This window comes from Alosa sapidissima, chromosome 16 (genome assembly GCF_018492685.1).
Source record: "Alosa sapidissima isolate fAloSap1 chromosome 16, fAloSap1.pri, whole genome shotgun sequence".
Taxonomy (NCBI): domain Eukaryota; kingdom Metazoa; phylum Chordata; class Actinopteri; order Clupeiformes; family Clupeidae; genus Alosa; species Alosa sapidissima.
This window is the reverse complement of record NC_055972.1, coordinates 17,382,728-17,399,392: the sequence shown is the minus strand read 5'-3', so window position 1 is coordinate 17,399,392 and position 16,665 is coordinate 17,382,728. Positions and strand designations below refer to the sequence as shown.

At 46.4% G+C, this 16,665-nt stretch overlaps 1 protein-coding gene across 1 annotated transcript in view; it reads left to right on the top strand.

The window, feature by feature from the left end:
• itga9 (integrin, alpha 9) overlaps positions 1–16,665 on the top strand; it is a 61,603-nt gene that overhangs the window by 28,112 nt on the left and 16,826 nt on the right. The window contains exons 16-18 of the mRNA XM_042064853.1: positions 13,229–13,381; positions 14,378–14,454; positions 15,108–15,255. Coding sequence (XP_041920787.1) covers positions 13,229–13,381; positions 14,378–14,454; positions 15,108–15,255 — 378 coding nt within the window. The remainder of the gene's footprint in view (positions 1–13,228; positions 13,382–14,377; positions 14,455–15,107; positions 15,256–16,665) is intronic.

Genomic DNA, 16,665 nt, shown 5'->3' with positions numbered 1-16,665 from the left:
CAAATCAAATTAACTTATTAAAAAATAGTGGTTTACAGTAGTCTCTAGTGGTCACTGCTTTGGCCAACTGTATAAACCATTAATTCTGTGATATTCTGCTCTTTAATTAGGAAAGCACCGTATAGAAAGTGAATTAATGGACATATGGTCAGAGCAGGGGTTCTATTTATTTTAAAGCACTGTAAAGCAACAGGAGAGGCTTTGACTTAGCACCCACTGATGATGGATGAAAAGAGTACTGAAATCACAGACATCTTAGCCAAGGTTAACACAAAGTTACAAGGCAGCACTGAGTAAACCAGTTGTGATGAACAATAATACACAGTGAAAATCTGTACCACTACAGTTGTAAGATTGTTTGGTGGAAAAATGTAAGATATTATGTAACTGTTTCATGTTGATCATTTCAAACATGTTTCTATTGGCAAGGAGGATGGAACAGCATACCAGAGCTCCAGATGTTCTTTGTTTGGTTATTTTTAGCCAAATAAACGGCATACTCTGAGCACTTGTACCTCAGATTAAAGGAGAAAAACAATTTTTTTTTGTCATATTCATGATGGATGTCAGACATTCTTTGGGATAATCACCAGAAGCCAGAAGTTTCATGAGTAGAGGCCAGAATCGGAGAAGCTCATGTTACTGTCATCCCTCAAAATCTCAGTGAGTGTGAGTGTAGTCATCAGGGGTGGTTGGCACATTCATTGCTATTTATTGTTTCCTCTGATCGCAAGAGGCTGTACGCTAGAAAAATAGCACGTGTTTGACAAGCATTTCATCTTTTGATGGCTGGGTATTTTATCCTGAATCGGTCTGATTTCTGTAGCCTTACGAAAATCTTCAACCAGACTCCTGAACTTTACAGGAGCTAATAAATTGTCAATTTCACTTCCTTTACAACCATGCTATGCCAAGAGACAAAAAGTCACACACAGACTGTACAGCACATGACATTTAATCAGCCCACCGTGCTTGCCAAATGATTAGCAAAGCATGAAACAATGTTTACATGAAAACAATGCAATGATGTTCACATAAAAACAATGCACACCTTGACTAGTTTTGGAATGGCACAGAGAAGCATAGAGGTATTTGAAACCACCCAGGTTTCAGTTGTTAACAGTTTGCTATAAATGTGTCAGCCTGTCCATGCCAAAAAGAGCACGAGTCTTATCCTCTGGCCTAGAACTTAAGCCTTGTTGATGTGTTCCATCATAAAAAGTAAGCATAATTGCACGGTAAGATACCCAAATTCCCAGAGTGTAGCACGTGGTCAAGTTTGCGTAAACAGCTTTTCATCGCCGTGCCAGCAGTCGTTCATGTTTTCATCATCCTCAACCCCCAACTGTTTCACTATATTGTACACAGTTGCATGTATTTGTTGATAATACGGCCCATTCACTGGCCCAACTATCTGTGTACCAGCCATGACCTCAACCAGCCTTCCATGAGGTGCATTTTAATGCTGAAAGTAGAGTCTAAATTAGGCTGTGCCTGCGAACAGTTGCAGATTTATCTTGGGACATTTGCCTGGAGCTCTTGTCACCGCGCTCCACATCTCCATCAGGTCTGTGTGTCTGACCTCGGAACTGCCACCCTGGATATTTAGGGCGCCATTAAACTCCAGATATCTGCCCTACCCTGGGCTGCAGCTGTGCAGTCTGCCCCAGAGGACTGAGATGAACAGTGGACCTGCATGGTAATTGAAGTAGGTGAGGAGCAATGATCGTGCGGTGACGTATAGGGGACATGCTGGAATATGCCGTTAACTGATGCCAGCTTATGCCATGTATAGCAGTCTCGTTTCGTATGCAGACATGTCTTTTCAGTGGTGGCTATCAAGCACACTGTTCTGGCCTAGTTTTTCAGAGGTGCCATACTGAGAAGCTTCGTCTGTTTGGAAATGTGGAGTGGCCATTTGTTTTAATGGGGGCATTTGAAAACATTTACTCTGCCTCCCAAATTTTCACCCCATGACCTTGTACAGCTTAAACTATTCAACAAGAGCGTTTTTCCAAAATATATCACTTTTTTTTCTTTTTTGTTTGTTTTCAAGACTCAGCTGGTGTGATGGCAACCCACTGACCCAGAGATTTAGGTTATGGAGACCCCTAAACCCCTTCCTTTGTCAAACTAGCACAACCACCACCAGTGGAGTCACCAGAGAGGCAGACGTTGCCTGCTACACTACCTCCATTTACCTTGCCACCATGTACAGTTAACTGGAAATGCACCATTCCCTTGGTGCCATTCTACTGGTTTTCATTTAGCTAAGGCCAAGAAAGCTGATACAGTGGATATAGCTGGCAGGAAGGTAATCATATCCAGCTGTCCCCTATTAAACACATACTGGCAACTCTGCCACCTATTTATAAAACACGGGATGGAAAAATATTAAAATGCAAAGAGCCAACCATCCCCGAGTAAATACGGTGGAAAAATTGAATGGATCCTCTAGTCTGAGAAAAGGCAAATAAGATCTAGTCCAGATGAAGTGGCAGTTTGCACGTATCTCCCTCTGAGGCGGTTGCCAGGCTTGGGGTTGTGTTCTAGGACAACCTACTTTTTGTTACGTGCACCACTCGTAGGTTTAGGAAGAACATTGCATGCCCACTTCATTTGTTTGGAATGCCATTTCAAGAGCCATTTGATCTTGAATGCGGCTTAGCAGGAAAGCAGCAGAATCACCACTTAATTTCCACTAAAACAAAGCTCTGGCCTGCACATCTTTCAGGCTAGTGTGAAATCTTTAGTACATAGCATAAGCAGGAACTGTGCCTGACCTAATAATATCCATGATGGCATGGGAAAGGAACAATGCATGTAGCGCACGTTTATTTGGCGCCGGACCTTTGTAGTCTGACTGCTGACCAGAGCTGAGTTCAAATGAGCAAACTAATGCAAATGCTTGTGGGCTAGTTGTTGGTGAACAAAATGCATTCTGGTCTACAGTTGCTACAGTTTAAATTGAGCAGTTTTGAAAGCTTACACACACACATTGTTTTAAACTTCAAAGAAAATGTATTGGGCAATTCCATGGAAAATTACATTTTTTGTAACATCTATAACACCAATAAAATGTGATGGTATGGTATGATGTGAATAATTACATGAAATTTGAGCATTTTCTATTTTTGGCGGAAGTATGTACATGAAAAAAAATGCACAAAAAATGAATATTATCATTCACATCGTACAAATGCCAAGGCATTTCACTGGCGCTATGGATGTGACAAAAAGTCCATTTTCTGTGGAGTTGCCCTAATACATTTTGTACACACCTCTGCTTTTTTATTTTTTTTTGTCCTTTGTTCACATGATGTTAACAATCTTGTTTAGAAATTAGTTTGTGGCTCCCATAAAAGCACTGCATGACCACAATAGACGCTAGTGTACCAGCAGTTTTGTAACCAACTCAGCTAAGCTAATAGGACCCTGCAGACTTTTACTGTCACCTAGAATGAAACATGTTGCTTGTTGAAATAGGTAGGGCTTCACGAAAGCTGTGCGGCACAGAGTTGCTCGATCTTGCACACAGTTGATTGTCCACACACACATCAGGCCCCGTGTCCCAGGGGGTCAGTAACCTGGCCATGGTGATAATAGACCCTAATCTCCCTGCTCTTTTTTCCACCTGGCCACTCTCTCAACAAAGAAAGGGGAGCCGCTGAAAACAGCAGTCAGCAAACGGAGCCTGGTTCTTCTGTCCTCCTCTTATCAGACTCACAGTTGTTGTTGGAAATGTATCTCTTTGCTATTGTAGCCTCACGGTCAACAGTCTGTTTCCTGTATGTGTGACCGAGCCACGGTGCTGTGCGCACGAGAGGTCAGACGCACGGCCACACCAGAGCACGTTTATAGTGTGATATGATGCCTACTGCTGAAACATGATTTCACCGGGCAGATTGAGGGCAAATTGAAGAATCCACACACAATGGACACGATAATGTACTGTGTGTGTGTGTGTGTGGGTGTTTGTGTGTGTGGGTGGGTGGATGTGAAGAGGGGTACGAGGTCAAATGGCCTAGTTTTTTGACCAGTGATCTCATCAGCTACAGGAAGCATCTGGAACAAGTTCTGACAGACCAGGATGGGACTGGCCTGAGTTGACGTCGGGCCCAGAATGATAAAACTGCAGGCCTTATCATGCATGACATGTAAGCTTATCCACTGCCTCTCCCTAAAGGATATCCCCAATCCCGAAAAGATTGCGCAGAGGCAGAGGCACTGCCATCCCCGCTCTCCCTCTCTGTGTCCACTGGCTTCAGAGTGCAGTACTGTATTTCCAATATCCTATCGTTTTCAGTGCAGTAGGCTCAGAGCCATGACAAATAGGTGATAGAAATAGGAAAAGCACCTTTTAAGGAAATCCAACTGAGATACTGACTTAATGCGGATCTACGGTGTATGCTAATATTTTACTGCTCTCCACTGATGGGGCTTCATAGATCGGTATGCTTGCCCCTAGAGTACTGTAGTTTTTAGATGCTATCTTTGGTATTGAAACCTCCAATATCCTGCCTAGAGATTTCTTGTGTGTATCAACACAATACGCCTCGGTTGCTAAGAGGATCTGGCAGCATCTGTGATTTTAAATGCAAAAGAGTGGAAAGGAACCGTTTCCTGTTTGTGCACAGCGTTACATTATCTAGATGGTCAGGAAGTATATCTTCCCTAGGAGGGAAGCCCTAAAACAACTGAGTTGTTGTTTTTGGTGGCGTTGATGTGTTGTTGTTTGTCCAAAACAAAACATCAACAACCAAGACACATATGGTTCAATCGTCATCCCCTCTATTAAGTGAGAGGAGCCGCTGGTGGTAATAAGGTTATTGTTGTGTTTATTGTTGTGTTTATTGTTGTTATTAATGAGACTTAGAGTGTATTGTATGCCCTCGTATACTGTAACAATACTCCATTTTCCAAAGTTACAGTTCATGCAGTGTACTACCGTATACTGTTTTTCTTTTGAATGGGGCAGGGTGACTAACCATTTTAAAAGACTCAGGGTGCTTGACCTCTATCTAAAAACACATTTTCCTATTGTTTGCAGTGGTATGACTCACCCCTCCATATAATGCTAGCATACATCCCACAGCTTGGGCACCACTTGAGAGAGCAGCAAGCCTCATCTTTTTTGCATCATTGTATTTCCATTCCCTCATCAGGAAAAAAACAAGACGAGGCTGCCTAAGGCATTACAGGGGCTGCATGGGGGGTTGAGTTATGAAATGATCACTGGCATTCTGGTAGTAAGGACTAATGTCCCAGCTGCAACCACCTGTAATAGGAAGAAAATGAGCCGGTGTGCCAGTAGCTACCGGCAGTGGTGCAGAGACACAAAGGTGAAACTCGTCAGATGCCACGAACCGAGCTGAAAGGTCACATGAACTCTCTGTACCGCCCGCCTCTGAAGAGAGGGTCCTGGGCTTGTGTTGAAAGCTTAAGGGGCTTGATTGAAGCCATACACCCACCATCCCCCTCGCCCCCCAAACACACGTGCACAAACACACGCACGCACACACACACGCACACACACTCACACACGCAAAGGCGCACACTCAGTCAAGGCTGCTTCCATAAAAGGACCTGATTCAAATTCCCCATCTCCCTCCTATGCGTTTTTTTCTCTTTTACTCCAAAGCCGTTTGGCTTGGCTGCAGAGAGAGAGTGGGAGAAAGGAGAGTGAGTGAGTGACAGAGGGAGACAGAGAGAAGGCGAAAGAGAGAGGGAGAGCGAGAGAGAGAGAGTTGCATATGTCCTGGCTAGGACTCCCACAACACAGCCGGATAAGGTAACATCAAGGAGTCATCCAGGAAACAGGGTATACGATGATAGAGGGCACTAGGTTGGAATTCTGGGAATGGAATGGAGTTCCATGTCCTGTTGCAATATGGCCCTGCACACGTTCCCCATATTCCCCTCATCCACCCTCCTACACTCTCCTCATGTGTACTGTACATGTGCTGTCCACTAATGGTGACTCCTCTCACTACACTGGTCTTTCCCCCTGGGACATGGATACTGTGTGGTCTCACTGCTATGAAAAGCATTTCAATAAACATGACCCACAAGGAGATCTGATGCTGAAGTGTTTATAACAGGAAACTGCCAAGCATATGTCAAGAAAAAGCAAAGAAAAAAATATCTGAAGGGCAAAACGATAGGATTTCTCTGTTCGGTAACGTGAAATGGATAATGCTGACCCGAGATATACCCCCAAAAGGTAATGTCTGTGGAGATATCGGAGTGCTAAAGTATTTGAAGACTGAGACTGATTTAAAAGTATATATGTGTTGGCGCGGGTTTAATCCCCAGTGTTTGTTGAATGCTTCGCGCATGTTGGAACAACAAATCTTCTGAAGCTTGGCCGAAAACAGCTCTAAATTCGTTGACAGCTTTCCCAATAGAGAATGAAAGATGATTTCGTTTAGCGGGCTCGTCTCGAGCAGAAAACGTTTTCCATCTGCCAATTTACACCAGGGAAGCATGGCACCTCCACTCCCGCTTTAAAACTCACAGCTGCGCTCTCAGCCGCGTGAGGGTCAGACGCCGAATGCCTTTTACCTGATGTATGCGCGTGCACGGCCATAAAAAAAAGGTTTACTGTAATTTGTGTTTATGTGGCCGTGGTTCCAGTGAGCAATTCATCTCTCTGCGTTTTGCCCTTAATTGTTGAGTTATGTGTGTCTCCCAAACCGAATGGGTCAACGCGCAGGGCTCGGAGTAAACTGTCTCCACCGCAGGACAGTTTGTCTGCCGCGAGTATCAGTCGAGTCGCGTGGGGGGGTTTGGTCGGAGTTGGCTGCGATTCAAATCTAGAGGAGTTTGGGTCTTGTCAGAGGGTTGTGCGACAGTATGGGGGAGTGTGTGTGTGTGTGTGTGTGCGTGTGTGTGTGTGTGTGTGTGTGTGTGTGTGTGTGTGCTGTAAGTATGTATGTGTGCATATCTGTATGTCTTTGTATTTGTTTGTGTGTGCATGACTGTGTGTGTGACAGAGAGATAGAGAGATAAAGAAAGAAAGAAAGAAAGAAAGAAAGAAAGAATGCGAGTGTGTATGTCAGTGCACGTGTCCGTGGGGGTGTTGTATTAGCGCATGGGAGGGGGAGAGAACACAGATGGAACAAGTTCCCTGCCAGGGCAGCAGATAGGCCCCCCAAATGCTCCCTCACTCTCTGAATGCTGACACTAACTAAATGCACTCACATCTTCAAGCAGCTGAACTTTTGTAATAAGTGACCATTCTCATGGGAGTAAACATAACTGCCTTCCCTGGGGGTTAGCACAGCAATCGGAAACTATTTAAACCAGTAATTTTTCCCCCATAAATAGAGAAGTGACAAGGACCAACACTATCATGGTTCTGGTCACATCAAAAGAGTAACTGTTTCTCAAGCACTATGACATTACTGATTTTAGAACTGGCTCACTCACAAGGTCATGTACTCTTTGAATAGAACAGGGCACATTTTTCATGTTAAATGTCAGATAATAATGTTGACAGTGTTTTGATTTAGGTTAAGGGTTACTTCATCCTTGGGTATACTGTATGTGCTTTGAACCAGCATGGCAGCCAAAGCAGGTGTTTCATGCCTTGTGGTTAGCAAAGGCCCTGTTGTGGTTTCAAGAGGTCTTTTGAAAAGGTCTACTGGCTTATTGAGAAAATATGGAGGTTTGGAATTTCATTTAGCTGTTAGAGTTTTTAACCTGAGTTGGAGGGTGATCATAGAAATATCTGTTTTTATTTTTTTATTTTAATGAAATACAGTACAGGCTTAGGAGGCCTTTTCATATTGCCTTCCCTCATCATGTCCCCCATTCTGTTTATTCCCTCTGGATAACTTTCTGCTGGAGGTCAGTGCAGTACAAACAGTACAGTTGTTGTTTATACATTTTCATCTCCAAATTCACAAATAAATTTCCTCAGAAATACAAGGACATATGACATAATTTGGCTTTGAGATCTGGAAAACATATCTGGCTAAATCTGGTCTGTCAACAAATATACTTCATAGTTTGTCCAAGTGCCTTGTAATGACATTAGCTAAAAAAAACACATTTCACTATTTAGTAAAATCTTAAGGCTTAAGTTTGACAGGGGTTGAATGAAAGGGGAGAAAACTTTTATCTACGATTTATTCTGATATCTCGACTGCATTGTCGTAAGAGTCAGTTCATGACATGCTCATTGGTTCCAGATGGAGTTGAGAATGGGCAGCAGATTGGGGTTGGGATAGGTTGGGTCATGTCTCTCAACTCAATGAGAAAAACAGACCAGAGCTCATGCTGGATCCTGTGTCAGGTGTAGGACACTGATCATGGGCCTAGGTGTGAGTGGTCTGCAGTCTAGCAGAGTGGTCATAGTGGTCAAGACTGTGATCATCGTTATACACCACAGAATTCACAAGTTCCCATATGACCACAGCAGTGCAGTGTATTTCTGTGTCATGTTGTTACACTATGGCCTTTATTTCGTCAAATGCTTTAGTTTCTAGGCTTGGATCCAACTGATTATGTGGAGGTAATTGCTCTGTTTGATCCATCCTGTAGCTATTATGAGTCAATATAGCGTGAACTCTAATGAGAGAATGTACCCTGAGCTTGTTACCATGCTGCTGCATAGCGCATACTGAGCAACACTGACACAGTTTTGGGCTCAAAACCATATATCTGCTGCCCATATATGGAAATCCTAACACACAGACAAACTCTTAATAGTGATTGGAGTTTATTCAACTCATTTCCCATGTCCAGTTCTTAAGTGCGTGTGTGTGTGTGTGTGAGTGTGTCTGCGCTCATGTGTAAGTACACACGGGTGTATCTCTGCGAGCTTTAAAGGAACCGTATGTAAGAAATGTATTTCAATTAATCATAAAATGGCCCTGATGTCTCACTAGACATTAAGAAATCATGTTCATTTCAAATACTTATATCACTGACAACAGTAGTCCGGCCAGGATATTGTCATTTAAAAAGTGAAGTTGCAGCCCTCAACTGATGTTGATGTTGTCATGTTGTGTTTTGGCCTGATGTGCCACCCTCCACCTATCTACAAATCACGAAATCAGTAGTGTTTCGGCATCCGGGTTGCCAGCTCTGCCAGTCAGGGGGGAGGGGGAGGGGATACACCACTCTACAGTAATTTGAAAGTGATTGCAGTACCAGTTTTGGCCACAATCTTACATACGGTTCCTTTAATATATTTAATAGCTCTAGTTGGCGGCCCTGAGTCGCTCTGTGAGAAGAGCGTTCTGGTGCGCTGCTAAGAGTCTCCCGTCCAAGCGTGAGGCAGCTCCAACACGAAGCCGAGTCCTTATGAGCTGACCTCATCTCTCCCACCCCCGGGCACAACACTCTGCCGTCCCAGCACAGAGAGGCAGACACAGAGAGGCAAGGAGAGAACAGGAGAGAGAGAGAGGGGGGGGGGGGGGGGGGGAGAGAAAGATGGAGAGAGGTGGTGTGGGGTCCGGGGGTTGGGAGACTGCCATCTTGTTTTCCAGATATGCAAACAAGCGCGTGAGATCAAAGCTGGGCTCGGTTTGAACCATTCTGGCATGTCACTGAAGGATGGAGTTGGTGTAATAAAAATGCGAAGGGGCTGGGAAGGGGAAAGGGAGTAATCACAAACTCACCAACTCAATCCAAACCAGCTCATTACATCACCAGCTTCTGAGTCTTTTCATTGTTGGGTAGTGGGAAGGAACCAATGAGAACTCGGAGCTATTTTTGAAATGTGCGCATACATTGATCATTAAAGGACTGATTCATTTCTTTCTGACTTCTTACTCTCCTAAAGCTGGTTTGGATCTCCAGAGAAGGTTAATCAGTTCGGTCTGTTACATGTTCCACAGCTTTATGCTGATAATGCCCTTCTCTGCTGTTTTTCCAAAACCATGAGGTCAGACTCTTGGATGTGTGTCTTTGTGAGATGAAGACATTCATCAAGTGATTAAGCCATCTGCCTCACTCTGTTATGCATCTATATCGGTCTGTCAGGTGTTAATGGATTTATTTCAAACTTTAGAAAGAGGCTCCCTTGGGTTGAAATGTTTCTTTAAATCTTGTTATACTTCTCCTTTTGGTCCAGTGCCTGGACTTGCTTGGTGGCCCATTCTCATTGCGGCGGTCAAACTCTACTGGCTTAGTGTGTAAGATGTATCTTTGCCTAGAAGAGTCTGACTTTCACACAAGAAGCCCTACAGCCCAGAGAGCAGTGGACTTTGTAACAGCTGTGACCCAGATCGGGCCCGGATCTCACCCGGAGATGACCCATATCTGGCCACTCTGCGGTCAGAACTGCTCTGTGGGTGTCTTACAGAGCTGGCATCCTGCCTTTAGCTCACACGCCTCCGATAACTGCCCCCTTGAGCGCTCTCTCTGTGAAAAGGATACAATGGCAGGAAGCACGGCTTCTCTTTTACGGCCCCATACGTCCCACACAATGGCCGCCTTCAGTCGGTGGCACAGTGACCCGCTTGGCTGGTGTGGGTTGATGGGAGCTGGGCAGCGGGGGAAGGGGGGGGGGGGGGGGGTGTAAGGAGCAGTTGTTGAGGCTCTCCGTGCCGAGGGGCCAATTACAGCGCAGAGGGCCATTAACACCAATGTGCAGGGCTCCCAGGCCCCCCTCTGTTCTGGCCTATAAATACAGGAGGGGAAAGGCAGCCTGGGGGGGGGGGGCTGTGGTGGTTTTACAGAGGGGAATGGAGATACGGTGGCAACAGGCATTTTGGGAAATTTGGGAAATTGTGAAAGCCAGGGCTGTGGTCATACTAGATATTCCCACCTAGCACCACCAGCATGCAAACACACATGGTCACGCCAGTACGAACACAAATGCACACACACACACACACACACACACACACACACAGGCAGATATACAAACACACACACACACACACACTGATTCCCTGTGCGTCTGACTGTGTTTGTGTGTGTCTGTGTCTGTGTGACTAAGGTGAAGGCCCTGCTGTGTTGTCTCCGGGAGGTTCTTGAGTTTTGTCCTGACCTCTTGGCGGCCACGGGGAAAGGGAGTCTGCGGTCGTCTCCCACACTCGGCGACGGAGCGAGCGACATCTTGGAAGCATCAGCCATTATTGTTTCTCCAAAAACATGGGAGGGGGTGGGAGTGAAAGGAAAAAAATAATGATTTCTTAATACGCACTATTTTTTAACTGTGTTTGTTTGGGTTGAGTCGCGGTTATCTCGGAGGGTGCAAAACAGGGGAAAAAAAAGATATGTGGTGGTCTATGCAACACATTTATTGTGTAACAAGGAGTCATTCATGTCCCCCCAATTCTCCCGTGGCCCAGAGAAAGTCCAAGATAAACTTCCAGAGTGGGAGGCCATAGTCTGATGTTCGGGGCCCAGGGCAGACTGGCCCTGAGGGGACAGGGTCACGCCGAGGCCATTTGACAGGGGCCATTTGATGCATTTCACTTTAATCACTCCTGGGACCCACTGGGTGCCAGATCTCTCTCTCTCTCTCTCTTTCTCACTCTCTCTCATTTACTCTCTGCCTCTCTCTCTCTCTCTCTCGCCCACTGTTTCCCTCTCTCCATCTCTCACTGCCTCCCCTTCTCTTCCCCACTGTTTCCCCCTCTCTCCCTCTCTCTTTGACTCTTTCTCACTTTCATTCTGTCTGAGAAGAACGTTGTGTGTTTCTCTCTGAACAATGACATTGTGAGCCTCACCTCTCCACCATGGGGACCTCTCACCCCATACAACAATGATTGTCTGTTGCTGTGCACAAGAGCTTTGCTTTTATGCGATAAATGGAGAGTGTCTCCAAAATATGAGAGTGATAAAACTGTCCCAGACTTCCTTTTTAAATCTCTGCACTGCGTGGGATAAATGTGTTTTCAGTTCTGGCCTCGATGGTTAATATTTCTATTGCAGGTGTTAAGTTGTTGGGATACATTTTGTGCGCAGAAAGCATTCTGAGAAGTCATAACCTCCAACCACCCCTCTGTTTTTGTCCATTCATGTCCTGTGCATTAACAAGCCTCTCTTTCCTGCCATAAGTCTCTCAACCTCACCAGGTAGTAGACATCTGTCTGGTTGTAGAGGATGTGTGTGCGTGTTAGTTTGTGTGTGTGTGTGTGTGTGTGTGTGTGTGTGTGTGTGTGTGTGTGTGTGTGTGTGTGTGTGTGTATGTGTGTGTGTATGTGTATATGTATAGGAGTGTGTGAGTGTGTGTATTTCTATAAGTGAATATGTGTGTGGCTGTGTGTGTGTATAGGAGTGTGTGTGTGCCTGTCCGTCTGAGATAGTGAACTTATGCAGCGCTGTGTTAAAGCCGGCCTTTGTGTGTCGGCCCTGGCTGAGGAAGGGGATGGGTGGCCGGGCGGCTAGGCTGGACGTAGGGGAAATGGACAGAGTGATAAAACAGACGAGTGCAAACAGAAGAATGGAGACGAGCGCGAGTGGCCCACCAGGCCACCGGAAACGCTCCTCTGTTTGCACAGGGGGGTTTGCCGTGGCAGGACACAGCATGGTCCGGTGCGGACCGAGCAGACTCCAGTGGCACGCTGTGTCCCGAGGTCGCCCGCTGAGCCCAGCGGCGCAAGAGACACGCCCGCGGCTAACGCTAGCCTCCCCCTCCGCCTGTCGGGGTCGTTCCAAGCGGGGGCGGATTGATGTTTAATGGACAGGGTCTCCTTTTCCCACGTCCCCCCCCCCCACCCAGCCGCCTCCATCAGGATCCTCCGGTGCGGAGCACATGGGGCGGCCCTCCATCTTATCCAGCGCTTGGTGTTTTTACTGTTTCCAAGCCCCGTGCCAAGGCAAACACTCCTCCATACTGTGGAGCTGCATTCTAGCTCTGCCAGAGAGAAGAAAGATGGAGTTTTTTGTGTATGTGTTGTTTTCAAAGGGCAGCGCCACATCAGACTGCCAAATGCCATTTTCCATCTTTCTAACTCCACTCATCCACCCACCCACCCACCTACCCACCCGCACCCCTGACGGTCTGTGATAGTCTGTCTGTGGCAGGGCCTGGGCTGCTGAAGTCAGCTAAGTACAGTAGCCTGGACTGTGTTAGAAGGCGCTTTGGGATGGAAGACAGAGAGAGCAGTCTCTAATGAATCATCCCACACACTAAGAACCTTTATTGGTTATGTTGCATCCCGAGGTGATTTGGCTCTAATGGTTTTTCGGTTTTTCTCTCTGTGTGCATGTCTATGTGTATGTCTGTGTGTGTGTGTCTGTGTGTGTGTGTGTGTGTCAACAGAAAGAGGTGAGGGATGTCTTCGCTCCCATCGCGTTCGAGGTGGCCTACAGCCTGGGGAAGCACGTGCTGGAGGGCGGTCAGGACCGCGATCTCCCCGCCCTCGATCCCGTGCTCCGCTGGAAGAAGGGTGACAAGATCGCCGCCCGGAACGAGGTAAGAGAGCTCATCTTCATGAGCCAACCTCCGTCATTCTTCAGAGCCCAAGGGAGCCGTCCTCCTAAAGTCTCCGTTTACTCAGAGCATAACTATCCCGGTCTTGTTAGGATGACCGTAGTTTTGTGTTTTTGGGACATTGTCTAGACTGGATGGACGGTGGCCAGAAGCCCTGTTGGTGCCTCTAATCCACACCCTCAGAGGGACCGCACAGTCACAGTAGCTCACTTTTATCAGAGATTTCCCCAAAACCACCCTGCTGTTTCCTGCTTCTGAGAGTAATTTCGTGACACCGACGTCTGCTGTTATGAAGTGGCTTGCACCCGACTCACTCACACATGTAGTTAATAACTGAAGTGTCAATGAGGTCACAGAGGTGTGGTGAAAGTTCTGGGCTGCGGACTAGGGTGTCTGCTTTTTTCTGCGGTGTGGATTTCAGACAAGTTGATGATGAATTTATTTGTACAGTGCCCACCCCTGTAATGGACTGAGTGTTTGCACCTTTGGGCTGGTGGTTAAGGAAGATTCCTCATCTTTCACCACTTTGGTGGGAGCCATTAGTGGAGGAATGTAAAAAATCATTCCTGGCTGTAAGCACCTCCTGCAATCATTTATTCCAGCACCGCTCCATCAAGCCAACGGAGCTTAACGGGCCAATTGCGGAGCCTTGAAAAGAAACAGAGATCTGAGTCCTTGAAGTCCTTTGCTCAGTGTTGCGGAACACGCAGACCATCAGAGTGGAGCTTATTCCTATTGCACTACCACTCACGTGGCACACTGAAACAGTCCGACTGTAAGGGATACAAGGAGGATCCAGTCTATTGTCTCAAGTCCCACATTACGTTGCCATCTAGTCTAACACCCCCCCCCCCCCCCCCCCCCACACACACACACACACACACACACACACACAGTCCCAAGTCACGTTGTCTGTCGTGAAACGTTGTGTAAACATCCTGTTCTTTCCCCTCTCTCCCCTCTCCCCTCCTCACCCAGACATGGTTTGAGAAGAACTGTCTGTCAGATGACTGCGCCGCCGACCTGAGACTCCATGGGAAACTACTGCTGTCGGGGTAAGCAGGCTCCCGTCTGTCCCTCCTCCAACACCACCACCACCACCACCGCCACCACCACCAACCCCACCGCCTCTCCTCTGCCTTGGCAGGCACTCCCTCCGCTCGGGCCCGAGCCCGCTGACGTCATGAGGCACAGTGCTGGGCTGGGTGGGGGACGCGGGAGCCATGACACATGCTTGGCTCGCACTGCCTCCTTGGAGGTGCTCCATTTAGCCCGTTTAGAGTTTTTTTTTTTTTTTTTCATTTCTTTCTGTATTTAAAGAGCTCTCTTTCCTGTGTCGTTATAACTCATAACAGGACATAGGGTCTGCTGCTGCGCTTACCACTATGTCCACATCACATCAGGCAGACGTCATATGAACACCAGCACAAAGTGGTATTATATACTATACCATACTATACTGCATCTAACTACATATATATACTGTATGTAGTTAGATGCAGTATGGTATGGGGCCTATACCATGTGCAGAATATGAATGTATAGTGTGTTGTCCATAGTATAGTGTAACTTTGCTGTACATGCAGGGGGGGCCCAACATGCCATAAGGACTTCTTCCTGAAACAGGAAGAGCTGCCCAAACAGACTGTCACAATGACAAACTTTTATGTATGGGCCGATTGAAGATGTATTACTGTGTCCTTCGCAGGGCCCATGTTAGATCTCATTTGGCACTGGGAGGAGTACGAAATGTCTCGCTGAATCTGACCATCTCCAATGCCGGCGATGACGCCTACGACACCAACATCTTCCTCAACTTCTCTAGGGAAGTCCATTACATCAACTTCTGGCAGAGGGTACGTCCAGCTCTTTCAATCAATGGAAGAACTATTTTTTTTAATTTGCCTTATATGGAAAAGATAATTGTGTATCATAAAAAAAAAGATATGATGTCATTGACCAGCGCAAAGACAAACTGCCACATCAGACTGAGATTTAGAGGGAGTGAAAAATTGCGCCTTTAAGTCAATTACAGTTGAAAATACTGTATCTGTAACCACAAAAGGACGCTCTCTATCTATCTCAGTATGCCTAGCACCTGTTGAAAGGGCTTTAAGTGCTTATATATAAACACTGTCACACTATACCATCAAAGGCTCTGTGAGAAATATAGAAGGCGGAAAAGGTACCCGTGAGTACCGAAGGGGGGGTGGGGGGGGGGGTGTTGGGCGGGTGTTGGCTAGAGTTCAGTGGGCTATGGGAATCACAGGGTGAACCACACATGCAGGGGGAAGACGGGCGGGGGGAGGGCAGGGGTATTAACAACAGCTGGGCCGTCTCTCCACAGCCTGTCATCCACACGGCCACTCCGCTAGCAGCCCCTGTGGTCACATGTGTGTGGCACTAATTTAGTTCAGTCCATCCGTGTCCCCCGCTGCACCATACCGCACCATACCGCACCGCTCTCCAAGACAGTAGTCGGGAATGAAAGCAGATCTCCCGTTCTCTCATCCGTTAGTTTCAGACCTTGAAAAACCTCTGTCATATTTCTTATTTGTTGATGGCCTTTCGATTCCACATGTGTGCCTGATCTTTAATGGACTGAATGGATTTCCCAGGAATGTTAGTACTCCGTCTGTCTGCTTACCCTGGCTGGCTTAAAGAGCCAAGCAGATATTGTCGCAGGTACATGAGTGAGACTTGTTTTTTTTTTCTTTCTTTCTTTCTCTCTTTCTCTGTCTCTTTCTTTTTTCTTTCTTTCTGTAAGAGATTATTTCTCCAGAAGGCTGGGGAGGAAAGAGTCTCCCCTCTATAAGAGCAAGATAAATAAAGCTGTAGACTCTCTCTTTCTCTCTATGATTCAGATCGCCACACATGCTCCTAACGGGCCTGACAGCCTGAGAGAGAGAGGGTGTTGATGTCTGCCTCAGACAGCTCCCAATACCACTCGTTTATTTTCACTTCTCTCGCTCCTGTCATCCACACGGCACAAGTCGAGATCCTCTCCACACACATTTCATACAAACAGTCATTTGGAGGTCCCACTGGTCAATAACCTTAAGCGATGTTTAACCACCCAGATTCCTCACCACGCTATACCCGATAGCTATTTTGACACCGATATTTTCAAAAATAAAAACGTGATGGACAGGTTTTTAATCTTATAAAGGGGCTAATCCTAATCGACCGGCACACGGTGTTGGCTTACCTCTAAAAAACAGTTATTTTATTGCCTTTGTTTCAACTGGAAGTCTCTCCCCTCAGTC